At 38.6% G+C, this 18,142-nt stretch overlaps 1 protein-coding gene across 4 annotated transcripts in view; it reads right to left on the bottom strand.

Moving 5' to 3' along the window:
• The window catches only part of PDS5B (PDS5 cohesin associated factor B), a 261,481-nt gene that overhangs the window by 27,184 nt on the left and 216,155 nt on the right, over positions 1 to 18,142 (bottom strand). For all 4 annotated transcript variants that reach the window (XM_030563149.1, XM_030563141.1, XM_030563158.1 and 1 more), the window contains 6 exons: positions 13,644 to 13,758; positions 12,811 to 12,943; positions 10,555 to 10,674; positions 10,170 to 10,232; positions 7,395 to 7,540; positions 4,516 to 4,615 (listed from right to left, as the gene is read on the bottom strand). In XM_030563149.1, the coding sequence (XP_030419009.1) occupies positions 4,516 to 4,615; positions 7,395 to 7,540; positions 10,170 to 10,232; positions 10,555 to 10,674; positions 12,811 to 12,943; positions 13,644 to 13,758 (677 nt within the window). The remainder of the gene's footprint in view (positions 1 to 4,515; positions 4,616 to 7,394; positions 7,541 to 10,169; positions 10,233 to 10,554; positions 10,675 to 12,810; positions 12,944 to 13,643; positions 13,759 to 18,142) is intronic.

Genomic DNA, 18,142 nt, shown 5'->3' with positions numbered 1-18,142 from the left:
AATTGGTCTCAGCTGGCCTGAACTGTCCTCTGGAGTCAACAAACTCCTGTTCTAAAGTGTGCTCTCGGCAGCATTTCCTTTTTGACCACACCCGAATCCTTGGTAGAGCTCAACTTCTTTGCCCTCAATTTTGATGTGCCATGTACTAAGTCCTTAGATGACTTGCGGTACCTCTTTTTTTTGGCATCAGTAAAATTAATCAGCCTGCCTCTCAGTACCAGCAAGGCCAGAGGATCACTGCTGACTTATGGCACCCAGACTGAGCAGGATGGCTCCAAAGGAATGCAGAGCACCATTTCCAATAGGTACTTAAGTCTGGCTGCCTTGTCCTTTTGGACCAGGGCTTAAACCCCTTACACATACTGCAGTCAGTCACATGAGACTCCTCCAAGCACTTAAGGCCGCCTAGGTGACAGTCACTAACTGGCACAGGTTTCAGGTTTGCCCAAGAGTGGCAGGTCTTGAAGCCAAGAGAACATGGCATAAGTATGGTACCAATACCAGTACCCAGATGGGAGCTAGTGACAGAAAACTACTATTTTTTTTTTTAACTTAGCTAACCTAAGCTAACTATACAACTACTCTATAGCAATAATGGGGACTACTACAATTTCTACCAAAGAAAGAAGGGACGTGCACAGGTAAGAACAGGAGCTCCAACAACCATCATAGGTGGTAGGAAGGAACTGAGGTGGATTGGGGTGGCCTAATGCCTGAGTGCCGTCTGTTAGGCAGTGGGGAGTGCTCATACTATCCCAATAGGTACCTCTAAGGGAAAAACATTCCAACAACTATGCACTGGAGCGCATGCATGCTTACAGTGGAACAGACATGTGCAATCACATGTTGTTCTCCTATTACTATTACCGTTTACTATACACACTTGTCAGATCACATCTAATTTTACCAGCTAGTTAAGGCTGCAGTTGAGTTTCCATTAAAACTTTGGTTTGGGGCTACCGTCTCAAATCCAGTCATACCAAGCCCACAACTAGCGTATTAGGTATGTCTTGAGGTACAATTCTTCAACTACATTTGAAGTGATTTGGACAAACACTGAATTGACACCTTTAAAATCCAAGTACTTGACAGCATTAAATGTCAACTACAATCCTTCTCCCAGAAAAATCAGTTCTATACTGCTATTATCACAAACATCTTGCTGTTTTCATGTTCAAGAGGAGATATAAATCCTTTAAAAAGTGCAGAAATATAAAATACTGAACTTTTATTCTGGAGGTCAGTTATTTTCTCCATTTAACTTTATTGGTCATTCATATATCCTCTTAAATACTGTGTCAGCAGCTGTATGGGTCTCAGTCTCTCAGACTTGGTTGAGAATCACAACCATGATACATATAAACGTTTTAAAAAACAAAGTTTTACATAGTTAAATATTGATTACATGTAATAAATAAAATGACAGCCCATGATTTAAAATCAGGTCACCTCATCAAAATTACTGTTTTGCTTCCCTTTCCCCACTTCAATTCCACAATCATTTTAACAGCAAGTATTTTCAAGAACTTCAGTAGTAAGAAATCAATACTTTATGGCACTTTTAAAATGGGATTATGTCTGTTCAGATGGCATATGGAATTCGTTCTAGCTCTGACATTGTGAGATAAAGACTAAAACTGGGTCAGAATTCAAGGTAAACGGGAAAGGCAAGATGGTTACCAGAACGACACAACCACAAGGTCCATTATCTTGAGAGTTACCACAAGGCTTAAAAACCACTATACTCATCTGGAAATGGAATTCCCTTTTTTTTCCAGTAGCATGGTGCATTAGTTTATTTTCCTGGTGGTTCACAGATACTATAACATAAAATGGTTACTAGTGCCTCAGACCAGGCAAAATATAGGTTATTTACCTGACAGAAGCTTTCAGCATTCCAAGCAACCTGGGGCAATCCACCCCAGCAGAAGAGCAGCAGCAGATGTGAGTGAGATAAAATTAGCAAGGTGACAATGGAACAGAAGAGGCAGTGGCAAAAAATAATATCTCTTGGATGCACTGCTTTCAGAGAAGTGAATTACAGTAAATGTGGTGTTATTTGGACTATGTTTTAGACAAATTGTCAGATATTGTTAAAAAACAAACTGAGGTAGAAGAATTCTTCATGGTGGAAATGCAGAGAATTAATGTTACTGTCACTATGTGAAAATTTTACTGAGCTATTTGAACTATTTTATAAACAAAAGAAAAACGGTATAATCAGTATAAAAAAACTGTATAATCATTACTAATGGCACTGATTTTTTCCTGCACTAATTTTCTGTGCTATATGAAAGGAAGCCATCTTTAAACTGTGGTTAAATCAGAAAAGTGAAAGCATATATATCAAGGTTTCATTTTTATCCTGTTTTGGATCTCTATATCAAACATGCTCAGTTCATAAATATGAAAGATGTTTTCAGATCTATTAGAAGACTTTAATACCACTGACCATAAGAATGTGTTTCACCTGCAGGGTTTAGTACAGACGGGCTAATCTCCATCTCAGTTCTCAGAGAGCTTTGATAAATGACTGATCATCTATCCCCAAAAGCTCTTACAAATTGGGTCCCCTTTAGGGTAATAATGCCGTTCCTACAGTAGAATGTGTATCCCAGCCTAATGGCAACACTACTCTACCGTATCCTGCATTTGGCAGTGATATCACAGAGAAGTTTCATTTATATGTTGAACAACAGGAAAAAGCCTTTATTCTGGACAAACATCAAATCCCTTGGTGATAACACATGTTCATCACCACTGACTGACTTCCATCTTGTAGATATGATTGAAATCACTGAAAGGAAGCAATGTTTTAGTTTCCAAAACAACAAGCAACAGTTAATCATATTGAAAGCTGGTGAGAGATCCAGCATGACTAAAATGGCCAACTGACTTTGATCTACAAAATCAGTGGAAGATTGTGACTCGGGCTTGAGCAGCGTCCACACCAGAATGCAAACTTTTACGTGTGCTGTATGTAGATGTTTAAGTGCACATGTAATTTAATAGCCGTTGCTTTCTCCCTCACTTCTATAGTAAAAGAGGTGTTCTGAAACTTGGTGGTAGTTGACAAGCACTCTATCATCAAGGTACAATTATCTGCGGAGACAGCAGACGTACATGTTTTAGCTGGCAATCTCTCCACAAAAAGCAAAGTTCTGAGAACGCATGTCAATGAAAACCACAGCTATCTAACTTTGCCTTAATCAACGTAGATAGCAACAGGCATTCTCAGAGACCCAACCAAAGACAAAGAATGGATGGCAGTCAATAAGGAGCACCTAGCTTTTGCTCAAAATGCTCTGGGACAAGCCTGAAATCCAGTTCTCCCCACAACAAAGCAAACTGAAAAATCAGCGCTCAATTAAGAGAGCAAGGCAGTCTGGAGTAATCAGATTTCATACCACATGAAAGTCTTCAGGCAGATGACTACTTGTGCTGTGTAAGGATGAGACCAAATAATATTTCTTGGCTTCAGTCATACCTCTTCTGTGCAGCAGTACAAATTATCTATACAAAAGATGATCTGACTCTCAGTAGCTCTTCAGCCAACTCTTCTCCATTCACAAGGCTTAGCTGTTTTAACTTCCAAAATTCTGTGATAAGCTATGATGCCCTTTGGGCACCTGAGACAGCCAGGACACAGCAGGTACTGGAGAGTCCTATCAACTCAATCAGTTGATAGAAGCTGTTACCTGGAAAGGGAGGCCTGATTTGCCTCATCACCAATGAAGAGAACCAAAATATACGATAATAAAGCATTAAGACTGTAATAAAAATCAATACCAGGAACATGGATATGAAATATCCCACTTTTTTTTTTTTTTTAAATTCAGACAAGGGATGCATTTTCAAACTTCTCAGTAGGGTTTACCCAGTATCTCTGCCAGCCAGTATCTCTGCCACCCAAAGCCAAGTCAAAACATATGGTCCAACCTTATGGGAGTTCTCCTTGATTTGCAAGGTAATCAAGCTTAATCTCCAATAGCTGGACTTGTGGAGCGCTAACAATAGCTAGGGTCACCTTTAAGCACAAATTAGAGCAAGCAACTGCTAGGGACGCTGAGCAAATCTGCAATTCACATACCTGCCCAATTTCTTTCCAGCATGTTCTGAGCACAAGGCAAATCATGTACTAATTCTCACTAGTCTGGCTCCTCTAAAGCCTTCAGTCCCAACTCATTAGTAATCTGCAAATTTTACTGCTAGCCTTTATGGTTTGGTTAGTAACAGAAAGCAAAGACAACTCACACACACACAAAAGAAATAGATACGTTAAGTAAGGAGGTGCTTTTTTCTTTTCTTTTTTTTTTTAAACAGTCCTATTGCGTATCATAACCACATTGACCATCATGGACATTAGCTCAACTCCATGTAAAAGTTGGAGTTTACAAAATTATATTAGTTAATGCTTGTTATAAGGACTGTATACGCTTATTTGTTCAATGTTTAGTTAATTAACTTTAAATTTAATTAAAATAGCTGCAATACATCCAAGCAGCTCGTGCTTACAAGATCAGAGTCATCCCTCTTGTCAGTTTTCTTTCCTGGTAAAGGTGAAGCCATTGTGAAATCTTCATTTTCACTGTGGTCCATCTCAGTACTGTCAAGCCTATCAACGCAGACATTTATCATTACTTAATATCAGGAATGCAGTAACATAATTTTAATGTTATTGCTTGGATCTAAACTGTCAAATTGGCAGCAGCTTTGTCTACATAATAAATCTAAAAAACAAGCAAGAGCAAACTGAGCATACCTTTAGATATTTTTCAGATCATCTATCACTGGCAATAGCATTAACAGGTGACTTATAAAACATTTTTTTATGGCTTTTCCTCAGCATTTTTACAATTACTGAAGAAATCTGTTTTAATAAGAGTCAATCACCTAGGTCATCCTCTGTCTTTGATTCAGCAGCAAAGACATAATGCTCAGTTTATGCCATCCCAATCAGGCTGATGTCAAATAAATTCAATACTTCTGTGACACGTCGCAGAAAAGATTAAGCATCGTGCAGTATAAATGACCCAAATCCAACCTTTAGGGACATATTGGTAGATAATGTTTGTGTTTTTACATACATATTGTTGAGGTTAACAATGTAACCAAATGGTTCCTGCCTGTGCTGTATTCTGTTAATAAAAAGATCAACTTTTTTTCCTATGTTTTCCTCATGTTAAATTCCTCTAAAACCACACATAAAAATTCAAATTCTAGAATAAGAATTTAGCTTAATAGCTGCATAATACAGCAATCAACAAGACTAGAATTCAGAAGACGAGTGAGCCCTAAGCCAGAAAAGGTTTGGCAAAGTCATTCAACTTCCATTTTTGGAGCTGACACATGGCAGTACGTCACATCATAGCATAAATTGTCACTCCCAGCCAAAACAAAGATGTTGATGGCAAACTGGGGGGCACTGAAACATAGTGATGAGAATTTTTAAAAATAATAATTTCAAGATTTAAAATTCTTAATCCTGCACCATCTAAATGATGGAATAGATAATTCATTTAGCTTCACAGATGATAAACATCATAAACTTGTTAAACAATTCCATAGAAAAATAGGATAGTTCATATATCATATAATTGCGCAAAATGAAAGAGAAAGACACCTAGAGACAGTATTTTTACAATTACTGTGTTTGGATACTTGTTACCTGACAGTAACTTTAAAGCTGTTTTACATAGATTCTCAAGTAAGTCTGTTAAGATTGTTCCCCAGTTAAGGTGGCAATTATTTCATTATTTACATATCAGATATTGGGGCAGATTGGCTAAATCATAGGACAGGATTCTGTACCTCTTTCAAAGTCCAAGCAAAAAACATGTACACAGTCCTTTTTGCAAAAATACAAGTGATATAGTGTGTATATAACTACATGCCCACACTTTTTTTTTTTAAACTGTGTGTGTATGTACACTATGGCCTAGTTGACAGAGCACCAGAATGGGAGCAGGAGACTTGAGTTCTATTCTCAGCTTTGCCACTGGTCTGCTCGGTGACCTTAGGCAAGTCACTTCACTGCTCTGTGACTCTATTTCATAATGATACTTACCTTCTTTGTAAAGCACTTTTGGATTTACTAAAGTAAAGCATTATATAAGAGCTGTGGCCTGCTTTGTGCAGGGGGTCGGACTAGATGATCACATTGGTCCCTTCTGACCCTAGAATCTATGAATATTATAGTATATGAAGGACCATTTTGTTTCATCTACCTTGGGGCTGGAATGAGGCAGGCATTTTAAGACTGAAAACATTGCACAATTGTTTAGGGAGAAGAAGTGAAGACTATCTTATCTAATAGAGCAAATGGATAATTTAGGTATGTGGAATATAGTTATTCCTGCTCTTAGAAAAAAGTGCCACTGAGATCTTTAATGGACAGGAGTGATCAAGAGCTCAGTTTTATAGTTCATCTCAAAGACTATATACATATACTGTGTTGTAATGTCCTGCCATCATGTGGGTAGATTGGTTCAGTACTGATCACAAAGAGGAGTGACATTTATTGAGTCATCATCATCCTTTTGTGCAGAATTTTGTTTTTTCCTTGGAGGTCTCCATTCAAGTACTGACCAAGCTTGATCCTGTTCAACTTGTAAGATCTGATGAGATTACAGCCCAGGCTATACATTTTATAGCACTGCAACAATGAGAAGACTGCTCAACAATCTGAATCTAGCTATATTATTAGCCTAACAGACTGAGTTTACTCACTGGAGCAGGGAAGAAACTGGCCTCCAGTCTGTCTTCAGTGAATAACTATTTCCATATACTACTTGTATTCTCTCTTAATTATTGTTCAGCATGTTGCTTCCAGCAGGTGCTCCAATGTATGCAATCAATCGCCTTCATCAACCGCTCCCAAATTCTTTAGTTACAAACCACTGGTTACATTAAAACTAGTATTACAAATTAAAAGGTGATATATTGTCAGGTGTCCAGAGGCAACCTAATTCACCACCACAGGATATTCTACCAAAAATCTTAGATCATGAGAGAGCTCATGTTTTCTTAAACTCTCAGACTCAATGGGAGATGAAGATGATGTAGCTGGAATTACTGTTTACTACATAAGCTTGATGGGAACCCCAGAGCTATAACAGAATGTGGGTTGCTTTTTATTTTACATTGTACATAATGATTTGAATTTAGCTTGCTTTCAGGTAATGTGTTTGGACTGCTTTTTAAAAAGCTTTTCTATTTTTATTGTGGCAGTGAGCCAAATTCTGGTTTTAGTTATACTAGTGTGCTGGTTATTCTGGATGTTCACCAACACAAGATAATAGAATTCAGTCTAGCACTTTTAACCAATATTACAGAAACCCTTGCAGCTTTCATAAAAATACTTGAGCATCAAAGCTGCACTGCTGTATACCCACCTCCCTTTGATCCTTCCTGGAGAGCTTGGATTTGAACTGCTGCTGGCATTGCTTACAGTTTCCATTCGTGAAGATTTGGATTGGGACTGCTTGCCTGCTGCTGAAAGAGGCTTATTAACTGCTCCAAGAACATTGGCTGCTTTGGGCTGAAACAAAAAAAAAAAGTTTTTTTTATTTTAACCTATATATTTAGTATGTTTCATACCTAGTCTGAAATAACATGTACTAAGCTTAAAATGTTTGCATGCAACCTGCACACATTCTGCAATCACCAGTGTCTTTTTTTTTTAATTAGAACACAATTTACTTAAAAAGCAAAAATAAAAAGACATAAAAGTTACAACTGAAGCCAAATGGAAGGTGGCAGAAACTACGATTTCCATGAGAAAAAATAGGTTCAGAAGCAAAACATTTGGGATGAAGTCCTGACCCCATTAAAATCGATGGGATTTTTGCTACAGACTTCAATGAGATTAAGATTTCACCTGAGGAGCCAAAATTTCCAAACATGGTTGGATCTTAGTTTAGCACTTCAATAAAGAATGGTCTGATTTTCAGAGGGGCAGAGTACCGTCAGCTCCCACTGATTTTAATATAAGTTTAAGAAGTTAAGTCACTCTCAGTATTAAGCCACATACCTAGATGCCTAAATAGAGAGACAAATTTGAAAAACTGCTAGAGATTATGCATATAAAAGAACATAACTATTCTTACTCTCTTATGGATGACAGTATAATCCATTATTTACTTTTTCATTACAGGACTGTTTAATATTAAACCACTCCCTGACTCTAGCTGACTATACTGAATGATGAAGCTGTATAACATGCAAGCTTTACCAAAGACAGTTATCAGTGATTCTGTAGACAGAGTGTGTGTCTTATGGAGGTGCTCATTGTGCCTCCAGAGTTAAGGCTGAACTCACTTTTACACTTACAGAAGGGATTCACTCTGTTGTGTATGAACATAAAATATCCTTCCCACAATTGAGTTATTCTTTGTATATAGTATTAATTTTTCTCAGAATGTACAAGTAAATCTGTTACTTTATTGAACGTCAATCAACAAATAGGTCCTTTAAGAAATTTAGCACCACTTCAGACCCCCTTTTGTCCTGAATGATCCTAGTAATGAGAAAAACTCTTCAAACTTCTCAGAGTTAAAACTCATTTAAAACCTAGTGTATAGGCTACTTTTGAAGACACATAGTTATAATTGATTATGGACAGGGCAATGCCAACAGCTCAGATATTAGAGATAACACAATTAAACACTGTCATTCATCTGCACCCAATTTGCACGCAACAGTTCTATCTATTGTAATGAGAGAGACTGGACTCCTGTCAGAAGTTATTACTGGTTTGTTACTTGGCCCCAACTGTCGCTACTATGATCACTTGCTAGTTTGGGCATCGGTGTCTTGATTCCATTGTGCAAGATGCAGCATTGCCTGGGGAACTCAGGCAGAAACACAAAGGCAGACCTTAGAGCAAGGGAGCCTTACAGGGGCTGGACTGGGTTCCAATCCAAAACTGGACTTTAGATTCCTACATTACAGAATCATAGAAATGTAGGGCTGGTAGGGACCTTGAGAGGTCATCTAGTTCAACCCCCTGCACTCACACAAGACCAAATATACCTAGACCATTCCTCAGGGGTGAAAGTAAGCCTCTCCCAGCCAGACCTTCTGTGGTGCCCAGCCCGCGTCGCCAGGGGCTCCGGCTACGATTTAAAATAGCTAGGCCCCAGGGCAGCTGCTCCTTTTCCCCTCCCCCTACCGGGGACTGTGTGCGACCCCATACTGACGGTCACTTCTTACCAGTATGCCATACCGGCCCATTTTCAGTTCTACCATTCCTGACCATTGTATAAAGGCCAGAAGGGACCACTGTGATCATCTACTCTGACCTCCTGCATAACACAGGACATAAAATGTCCCTGAATTAATTCCTGTTTGGACTAGGGCATCTCTCTTAGAAAAAAAAAATCCCATTTTGATTTAAAAATTGCAATGATGGAGACTCCACTACAACCCTTTGTAAATTATTCCAATGGCTAATTACCATAACTTAAAAATGTGCACCTTTTTCCAATGGAAATTTGACTAGCTTCAATGTTCTGCCACTGGATTTTGTTATACCTTGCCTGCTAGACTGAAAAGCCCATCATCAAATTTTTGTTTCCCATGTAGCTATTTCTAGATTGCGATCAAGTTATCCTTAAACCTTCTCTTTGTTAAACTACACTGAGATTCCAAAGTCCATCACTACAAAACATGTTTTCTAATCCTTGAGTCATTCTCTGAACCCTCACCAATTTATCAACATCCTTCTGGTGGAGATCAGAAATGGATAGAGTATTCCAGCTGCACCAATACCAAATACAGAAGTAATATAACCTCCTTACTCCAACTTGAGATTCCCCTGTATATTTTCTTAACATTGTTGTCCTTATTTCTAGTTCATATTTCATACAGTTTTAGTCTACTATAAACTTTTTTAGAAATATAACATTGTTAAAAAAAATCCCAACACATTTTACAAGTTTGCTGAATTTTGTATTATCAGGAGACAACCACCTTACTGTTACATATTTTCTCTCCCCCCCTCTCTCCCCAGCTTCTGTCCCTGTTTTGTGGGATTTGTTTTTGTTTTTTAAAGAGTTTAAGCCCTTTGGGGAAGGGGCCATGCCTCCTTTTGTGCCTGTGCAACAGTTAGCCTATTGGGAGAGTTTAGCTGAAAAAACAGATAGGTAATAATAAAAAAAACCCCGCACCTTTCCAGGAGTGAAAAAAGATTTCATTTCCGGAGGGAGATAATTTTTGGTGTTACTGAAATTCTGCAAGCAAGGGAATAAAGAAGGAAAGCAAGGTCAATCAATAAACAAATTATAAAAAATAGGTTTATGAAGTGGAACAGGCAATTTAAAAAAAAAACACATAATTTTTCAAACCATTTATGTTTTTTAAATGCTAAATCTGAATATTTAAGATACTACATGTGCACTGACTTGAGACATTATTGGAGTCATAAGTAAAAAGAAACTATGTAAATTACAAGAGCTCTATTATAATAAAACAGATGAAAACAACCAGTCTATTTAAAATCTTTAGTGCAATTTAATTTGAAAAAAAAAATCCAACCAAAAACCTAAATTATACCTTGTCAGGCTGCGTGAAATATCGAGCTGGAAGTACTGGATCTTTAGGGGATTCCAAACTGTATGTTGTACTCTTTGACATAATGATATTCATTGCTACATCACAAACTGTGTAGAGTTTCTGTTACAAAATAAAAATGAGGTGTTTTTTAATACAGACTTGTTATCACCCTCAATTTTGACAGTAACACGTATAAGTTCATTTGAAACTTTTAGCTCTGATGTGCCACTTTATAGGCATACCGGAAAACATTCAAAGTCCAAAGGGTTCCTTTGCTACCTGAGTGATCAAACTATCTGGTCAAACGGAGCTGGTTCTTGTGCGGTCTCTACATTAGAAAACTGTACATTTCAAGATTAAAACAGTACAGTTAAATGTAATTTCTGAAAATATTCAGTCTACACTAATTAGTCTGGCTTGTGTAAACCATCCATTTAACAGTACTCTGTTGATGCACCCATGCACTGTAGTAACCTGTGTGGATTTTTCATGAGAACAGCAAGAGGTACTTCCTTGATACTAGAGTGTCTCAGCCAAATTCCAAGTTTCCATTTCAAAGCTTGAAGCCCTAGAGCTCTTCAGAGAAATGACTGAGGGGAAAAATGCTTAACCTTGTTCTCAGAGAGGGCTGAACTATTTCCAATGGAACTTTAAAAAACTTCGTATCAAGTAGATATCAAACATGCAAAATTTATAAGCAAGTAAAACAGGAGTTTTTAGCTGGAAGTGTTAGGCAACCTTAAGTGTAAGAATCATTACTAACTCAGCCTACAATATGTCTACAACATATTTGGTGCTACTATAATGCTAATAATAAACACAATAATCTGGGAGATGTATGTAGTTAGTATATAATACATATATTCCCACAAAGAAAAACAATGTTATCATTGTAATAAGTTGTGAAGTACAACCTCCGCCCCCAACAAAATTCCTTACAAGTAAAGAAATGTCCTGTTAAGTGAATTATCTTTAACATATCTTATTATCCACACATCACATTAAATACTCTGTGATAGGCTCCACCTCTCCAAATTCCGACAGAAACAATACATACCAAATTCCTGCATCTCTCACTCTAAACACAAAACCTTAATAGTAACCTCACACTTTTTGCATGGACATAACACATCACACACCTAACTAGGGCATGTCTAAGCTACATAAACAGGAATACTAAAGTTTTCGTAGAAGGGGTGTCAAACTTCTACTTTGGGGAGGACTAAATTCCATTTTCAATTATGGTCCATAGGGTGCATGGGAAACATATTTAGGACTGTATACCCACTCCTCAATCCACAGAAGATCTCCCACTGTGTCAATGGGAAATATTTACAAAAACAAGGGTAGATGTTGGCTTTACGTTATGCCTAATAAATGTAAAGTACAAAGTTTATTTGTTCAGTGACACACACTGACTAAATGGGGTTCATTCCTACATCCTTCCTCAATCCATCCATAAAAATGATTAGAATTGTATAGTAATACTAAAATTTAAAATGTCATTATTAGGCATGAGTGTTAATACCCCAAATGAGATTATGAGGGTGACTGGGAGTCTGCAACTCTCAATCACTGTTTCAGGCTACCTGCAGTAAAAGAAAGACACAATCAGCTTATACTCAGTTCATTTGGAAGGTGAGGTGTTGTGTGGGGTGTTTTTGTGCAACCGCGAGAGTTAAAGCTTATTTAGGGAGAAAAAAAAAAGCTTACATTCTTCAGAATCTGAATATATCACATGATTTATATAAACACATGAAGCAATCCAAATATCTGACATGTCTGTGTTATTAATACAAGTTAGAGAAATTTGGTTTGTGCATATTTTTAAAATAAATGTTCAAGAAACTGCTTACTGGTACTACATTGCAATTTTTGAATATTGTTGCAAAGTAGAAAAGCCTCACATTATAGAACTTAACCTTAACTTGCCAGAACTTAAACTTATATACCAGATATTTTATGCATATTTAAAGAAAATGGTTTACTGAAACTATTTTTTTAAAAGAAAGATAAAAGGCTCCTGACAATTCCAACTAGCTTCTGAAGAATATAGGCATCTACTGAAGCCAAATAAAGTAACAGGACACCTAACCTAAAGGAAGTCCAGAGTTTTGATTCTTATGTACAGAACACCTATTGCCTTCTATATATAATTCTATTGAGAAATATACATATTTTAAATAGGCGTCTAAAAATGTCTCAGTTTCATGATATTGGAATAAACAAACAACTTTCACTAAAGGTAAAACATACTTCATTCATTTTTGGATCATCTGGTCCTTGAGCATCTTTTGTCTGCTTAATGTTTTCCACCATTTTTCTGATAAACGCATGACTATTATTTTCATTTTTAGACATCAATATTTCCAGTATGAACCACAGGCACCTAAGGGGAAAAATGGTTTTCCTTATTAAGTACAGTAAGAAAAACAGTCTAAGAAACCTTGAAAAGATCTAGTTTAAGAATACAGTTTACTTTAATATGAATTCATCCACTGATCAGTTTGGCTTTTGGGAATGAATTCATCTTCAAATTTTCTAAAGATACTGGGAAGGAATAACCAAATACAAGAACAGGAAAAATGCATTACTGACATTGAACGGTCCCCAAATGCCTGACACCATTGAATTAAACAGCCAATATGATTTAGAAATATTTATTATTTTTTATATCAATTTAAGAAAATAATTACTCTTCATAATTATGTACTGGACAATTTATCATGGTATCTGTAACTTAAAAAGCTATCACGGAATTATCTCAGAAACTGACAAGTTAGATCTTAGGCCATGTCTACACTTATAAGCTTACAGCAGCAAAGCTGTACTGATACAGCTGTGCCACTGTAAAATCGCTTGTGTAGCAGTGTTATGCTGACCGGAGGCCGTAGCTATGTCAGCAGGAGAGCCTCTCCTGCCGACACAGGACTGTGCACTCAAGCGCGTATGCCGCAAAATTCATGTGACTCAGGGGGGTTACTTTTTTCCACATCCATAAGCGACAAAAGATTTGCTGGCACACTTGTTAGCATAGACATGGCCTAAGAAATTCTCAGGAAAAAGAATATCAAAGGAAATAGTCTTACTCTTTAATGTCCTTAAGTTGTTCAATATCCTGGACTTTCACATAATCTGGGTCATGTGCCAGAAGGTGGATAGTATATGGAACAACATATTCTGGTAGAAGTGACAATAGTTTTTCTGAAAGTATAGAATAGAATTAAAAAAAAAAGAAAACAGTTGTGTTAGAAATCTGTATATTAGTTCAGGATTTTTTTTGTTTGGCCTTTACATAAAATTCAAAAAGCACTATAGAGTCAGTCAGCAATAATATATAGGCTGGTTCTGGTTTGGTGGACATAAAGAACAGTTATTTATTCTACTTTAACTGTGCGTCTTTGAGATACTGTAGTCTGTATGGATCCTACAATAAGTGCACTTGTGCCTCATGCTCACAAGAACTGATATTTTGACTAACTGTCTATTGAGGACTCACACGTGCCTTGTGCCTCCCTTGTTCTCCTGTATGAGGGCATAAAGGGCAGGACAGCCGTGACCCTCCTTAAGTTCTCTCAGAGTTCAAACCCCATGTTACTGAGGACTCTGAAAAGCAGTGACAGAGGGGGAAAAATTGTCATATCTACAATAACTACATCCTAAGAAACCAGTTACTGTAAGGTAATTAATTGTTCTTTCTTCAAATATATCTTGGTGTGGATTCTAGCATAAGTGGCTGGGATGCAGTAACCTCCCTGGATGGTGGGAATGAGGAGTTTCAGTTGTATCAGTCAAATGGTGATTGCATTCTGCTCTCCTAAACAGGTGTCTGACCTGGCTGCCATGTCAAGGGCATAATATTGAACAAAAGTAAGCAGGTTGCTTCACGTACTGCTACCTTGCCGGTCTCAGAAAATATCATGTTTCTGAAGCAGGTTAATGATGCTACCTGTGCCCTGGTGGAACGTGCTTTGATATTCAGTGGGAGAGGCTTGGCAGCCCAATTGATAGCAGGTGGAAATATAGTGGGTGACACACTGAGTCTCTGGGTTAGCTTGGCCTGATATGGCTACAAAGAGGCAGAGAGAGAACCTGAAAGGCGTGGTCTTATTAAGGTAATAAAGCAAGGCTCTGGAGACATCCAAACTATGCAGCTTCTTCTCTCCTGGTGTTGAGTGTGGATTGGGAAGGAGACTGATAAGGTGATGAATTGGTTCAGGTAGAATTCTGAGACCATTCTCAGGATGAACTTGGGATGTGGTCATCATCATCCTGTGAAAAGTGCCTGTGAAAAGTGCCACCTGCAATGGCTTGGCGTTCGCTGACTCTCCATGCCTAGGTAATGGCCATGACAAAGACATTCTGATAGTTCAGAGGGCATGTTGAACATTTCAACAGCAGCTCAAAGGCAGGCTCTATAAACTTTAAAAGGATGATGCTATGGTCCCATATGAGAACTGGGTCTCTGACTGGAGGACAAGTATGAAGAAGGCTCTTAAGGAATTTCGATACCAGAGGATATGAACTGGAGTGTGACACGCTGATACTGTGGCAAGGTGAACCTTAAAGGAGTTAAATGCTAGCCCAGTTTGTTTCAGAAGTATTATGTAATCCAAGATTTAAGTAGGTCTTTGTGCTGCAAGTTCTCCTCCTTCACACAAGAATTTCCTGAACTTGCAGGGCACAACCTTTTACAATAGTGCTGTCAGTCAGTCACCATCCAAGCCATCAAGTACAATGACTGCAGGTGCAGCATCTGACTGTGTTTCTGGGATATTATATCTAGGTAAGACAGGTGGAGTATGGGAGGCTGCTTGGATATCTAGAACAAGTCCGACAACCAAAACCACCTGGGCTATAATATCAGTGTGGGGCTACCATGATGATCAAGGTCCTGTCATCTGATTTTAGATATTATTCATTGTCTTGGGTGAAATCAGGGGAACTGGCAGTAAAGCATACAGGAGGCCCTGAGACCACAAAACAGATGAAGGTATCTAGGAGGAAGCCAGGGCTCTCACCTTCTCTAGGGCAGAGATTTGGACACGATGTTGTTCACTGTGGCAAACAAGTCTGTGGTGGGAGTTTCTCACTGACAGAATATTGAGTCTACGATAGAATTTCGGCAGTGACCACTCATGCCTGGTTACCACATTTCTATTCAGGAAATCTACTGTTGACTCCTGACAGGTGTAGAGTTAGTGGGATCATGTCCCAGAACTTGAAGGCTTCCTGGCGAAAACGAGATGACTGAGCATCTCCTTGTTAGTTATGTAGTGTTTTATCAATGTGGTGTTGATCAAGATTTGAACTGTGGAGTTGCACGGAATGGGCAAGATGCTGTATGCTATACAGGCTAATCTGACTACTCTCAGATCCAAGACATCCATGTGTAGTTTGAAATCATCTTGAGACCATGTGCCTTGCATCTGAAGGTGCTTCAGGTAAACATCTCAGTCGGCTCTGCAGCATCCATGAAAAGATTTACTGTTGGAGAGAGGGACAGAAGGTGTCACCCTTTCCTCAAAGCAAGTTCTCACAGGACTTGAGGTAAGAGTATGATCATCCTGTTCATGTGATGTGTGAAAGGGGAATACATGAACTTCAGCCACAGTTACAAGTGTTGAAGGTAAAATCTGGCAAGTGTTGGCATGTACTTGGGGCTCTAAGAGTCTCAGACACACAAACACAGTCATAATCTTGCCTGTAGGTCATATACATAATCTTGCCTGTAGGTCATATACTGGTGGACTGAAGAGACTGGAACCCGTCATCCGGCAGTTAGGCTTTTTCTGATCTAGAGCTGATCAAAGTTCCTACAAAATCTTTTCAGTGATGGTATGAGATTATTTCTCAGAGTTCACAAGGAATCCCAGTTGAGATAAAAGTGAAAGGACACAATCTGAGGCTATTTAAATCACATGCTGAGTCCTGTCCCTGATCAGTCAGTTGTCCGGATACATACCCATTTCCTTAAATGTGCTACACAACCACCAATGAAAACTCTCAGTGCAGTGGAGAGTCTGAAGGGCAGAACCTTGTATTGTAATGATTCAGCCCCACCATGAAACTTAGGTACTTCCTGTGAGCTGAGTGGAGGCTATGTAAATGTACATATAAGAACGGACATTCAGTAGAACCTCAGAGTTATAAACACCAGAGTTATGAATTGGCCAGGCAACCACAGACCTCATTTGGAACTGGAAGTACACAATCAGGCAGCAGCAGAAATTAAAATAAAAAAAAAACCAAAAGCAAATACACTACCACACTGTGTTAAATGTAAACTATAAAAAAAGGAAGGCAGCATTTTTCTTCTGCATAGTAAAGTTTCAAAGCTGTATACAGTTAATGTTCAGTTGTAAACTTTTGAAAGAACCATGTTTTGTTCAGATTTAAAAATATTTCAGAGTTATGAATACCCTCCATTCCTGAGGTGTTCATAACTCTGAGGTTCTACTGTACTGGGTCAGACCAAAGGTCCATATAGCCCAGTATCCTATCTTTCAACAGTGGTCAAAGCCAGTGCTTCAGAGGGAATGAACAGAACAGGTAATCATCAAGTGATTCATGCCCTGTCATCCATTCCCAGCTTCTGGCAACCAGAGGCTAAGGACACCATCCCTTCCCGCCCTGGACCTATTCTCTATCAATTTATCTAGTACTTTTTTGAACCTTGTTGTAGTCTTGGCCTTCACATATTCTGGCAAAGAGTTCCACAGGTCGACTCTGCACTGTGTGAAGGAATACTTTCTATTGTTTGTTTTAAAGCTGCTGCCTATTAATTTCATGTGGTGACCCTTAGGTCTTGTGTTATGAGAAGGAGTACAAAACACTTCCTTATTTATTTTTCATGATTTTTATAGATCTCTATCATATCCCCCCTTAGTCATCTTTTCCAAGCTGAAAAGTCTCTGGGTACACATCTACACTATGGGATTATTCCGATTTTACATAAACCGGTTTTGTAAAACAGATGGTATAAAGTCGAATGCACACGGCCACACTAAGCACATTAATTCGACAGTGTGCGTCCATGGTCCGAGGCTAGCGTCGATTTTCAGAGCGTTGCACTGTGGGTAGCTGTAGCTTGAAGGGTAGCTATCCCATAGTAGCTATCCCATAGTTCCCGCAGTCTCCCCTGCCCCTTGGAATTCTGGGTTGAGATCCCAGTGCCTGATGGGGCAAAAATCCTTGTCGCGGGTGGTTCTGGGTAAACATCGTCGCTCATTCCTTCCTCCGGGAAAACAACGGCAGACAATCATTTCACACCCTTTTTCCCTGGATTGCCCTGGCAGACGCCATAGCACAGCAACCATGAAGCCCGTTTAGCTTTTTTTTTTTTTTTTTCTGTCACTGTATGTGTACTGGATGCTGCTGACAGAGGCGTTACTGCAGTGCTACACAGCAGCATTCATTTGCTTTTGCATGATAGCAGAGATGGTTATCAGTCATTTCGTACCATCTGCTGCCATTGTAAATTGGCAATAAGATGACAGTTATCTGTTGCTCTGTACTGTCTGCTGCTATCATGGGTGTCCCTGGCTGAGGTCGGCCGGGGGCGCAAAGGCAAAACTGGGAATGACTT

Source organism: Gopherus evgoodei, chromosome 1 (assembly GCF_007399415.2).
Source record: "Gopherus evgoodei ecotype Sinaloan lineage chromosome 1, rGopEvg1_v1.p, whole genome shotgun sequence".
Lineage (NCBI taxonomy): Eukaryota > Metazoa > Chordata > Testudines > Testudinidae > Gopherus > Gopherus evgoodei.
Note: the sequence above shows the minus strand (reverse complement) of the source record. Positions and strands in the feature narration are given on the sequence as shown.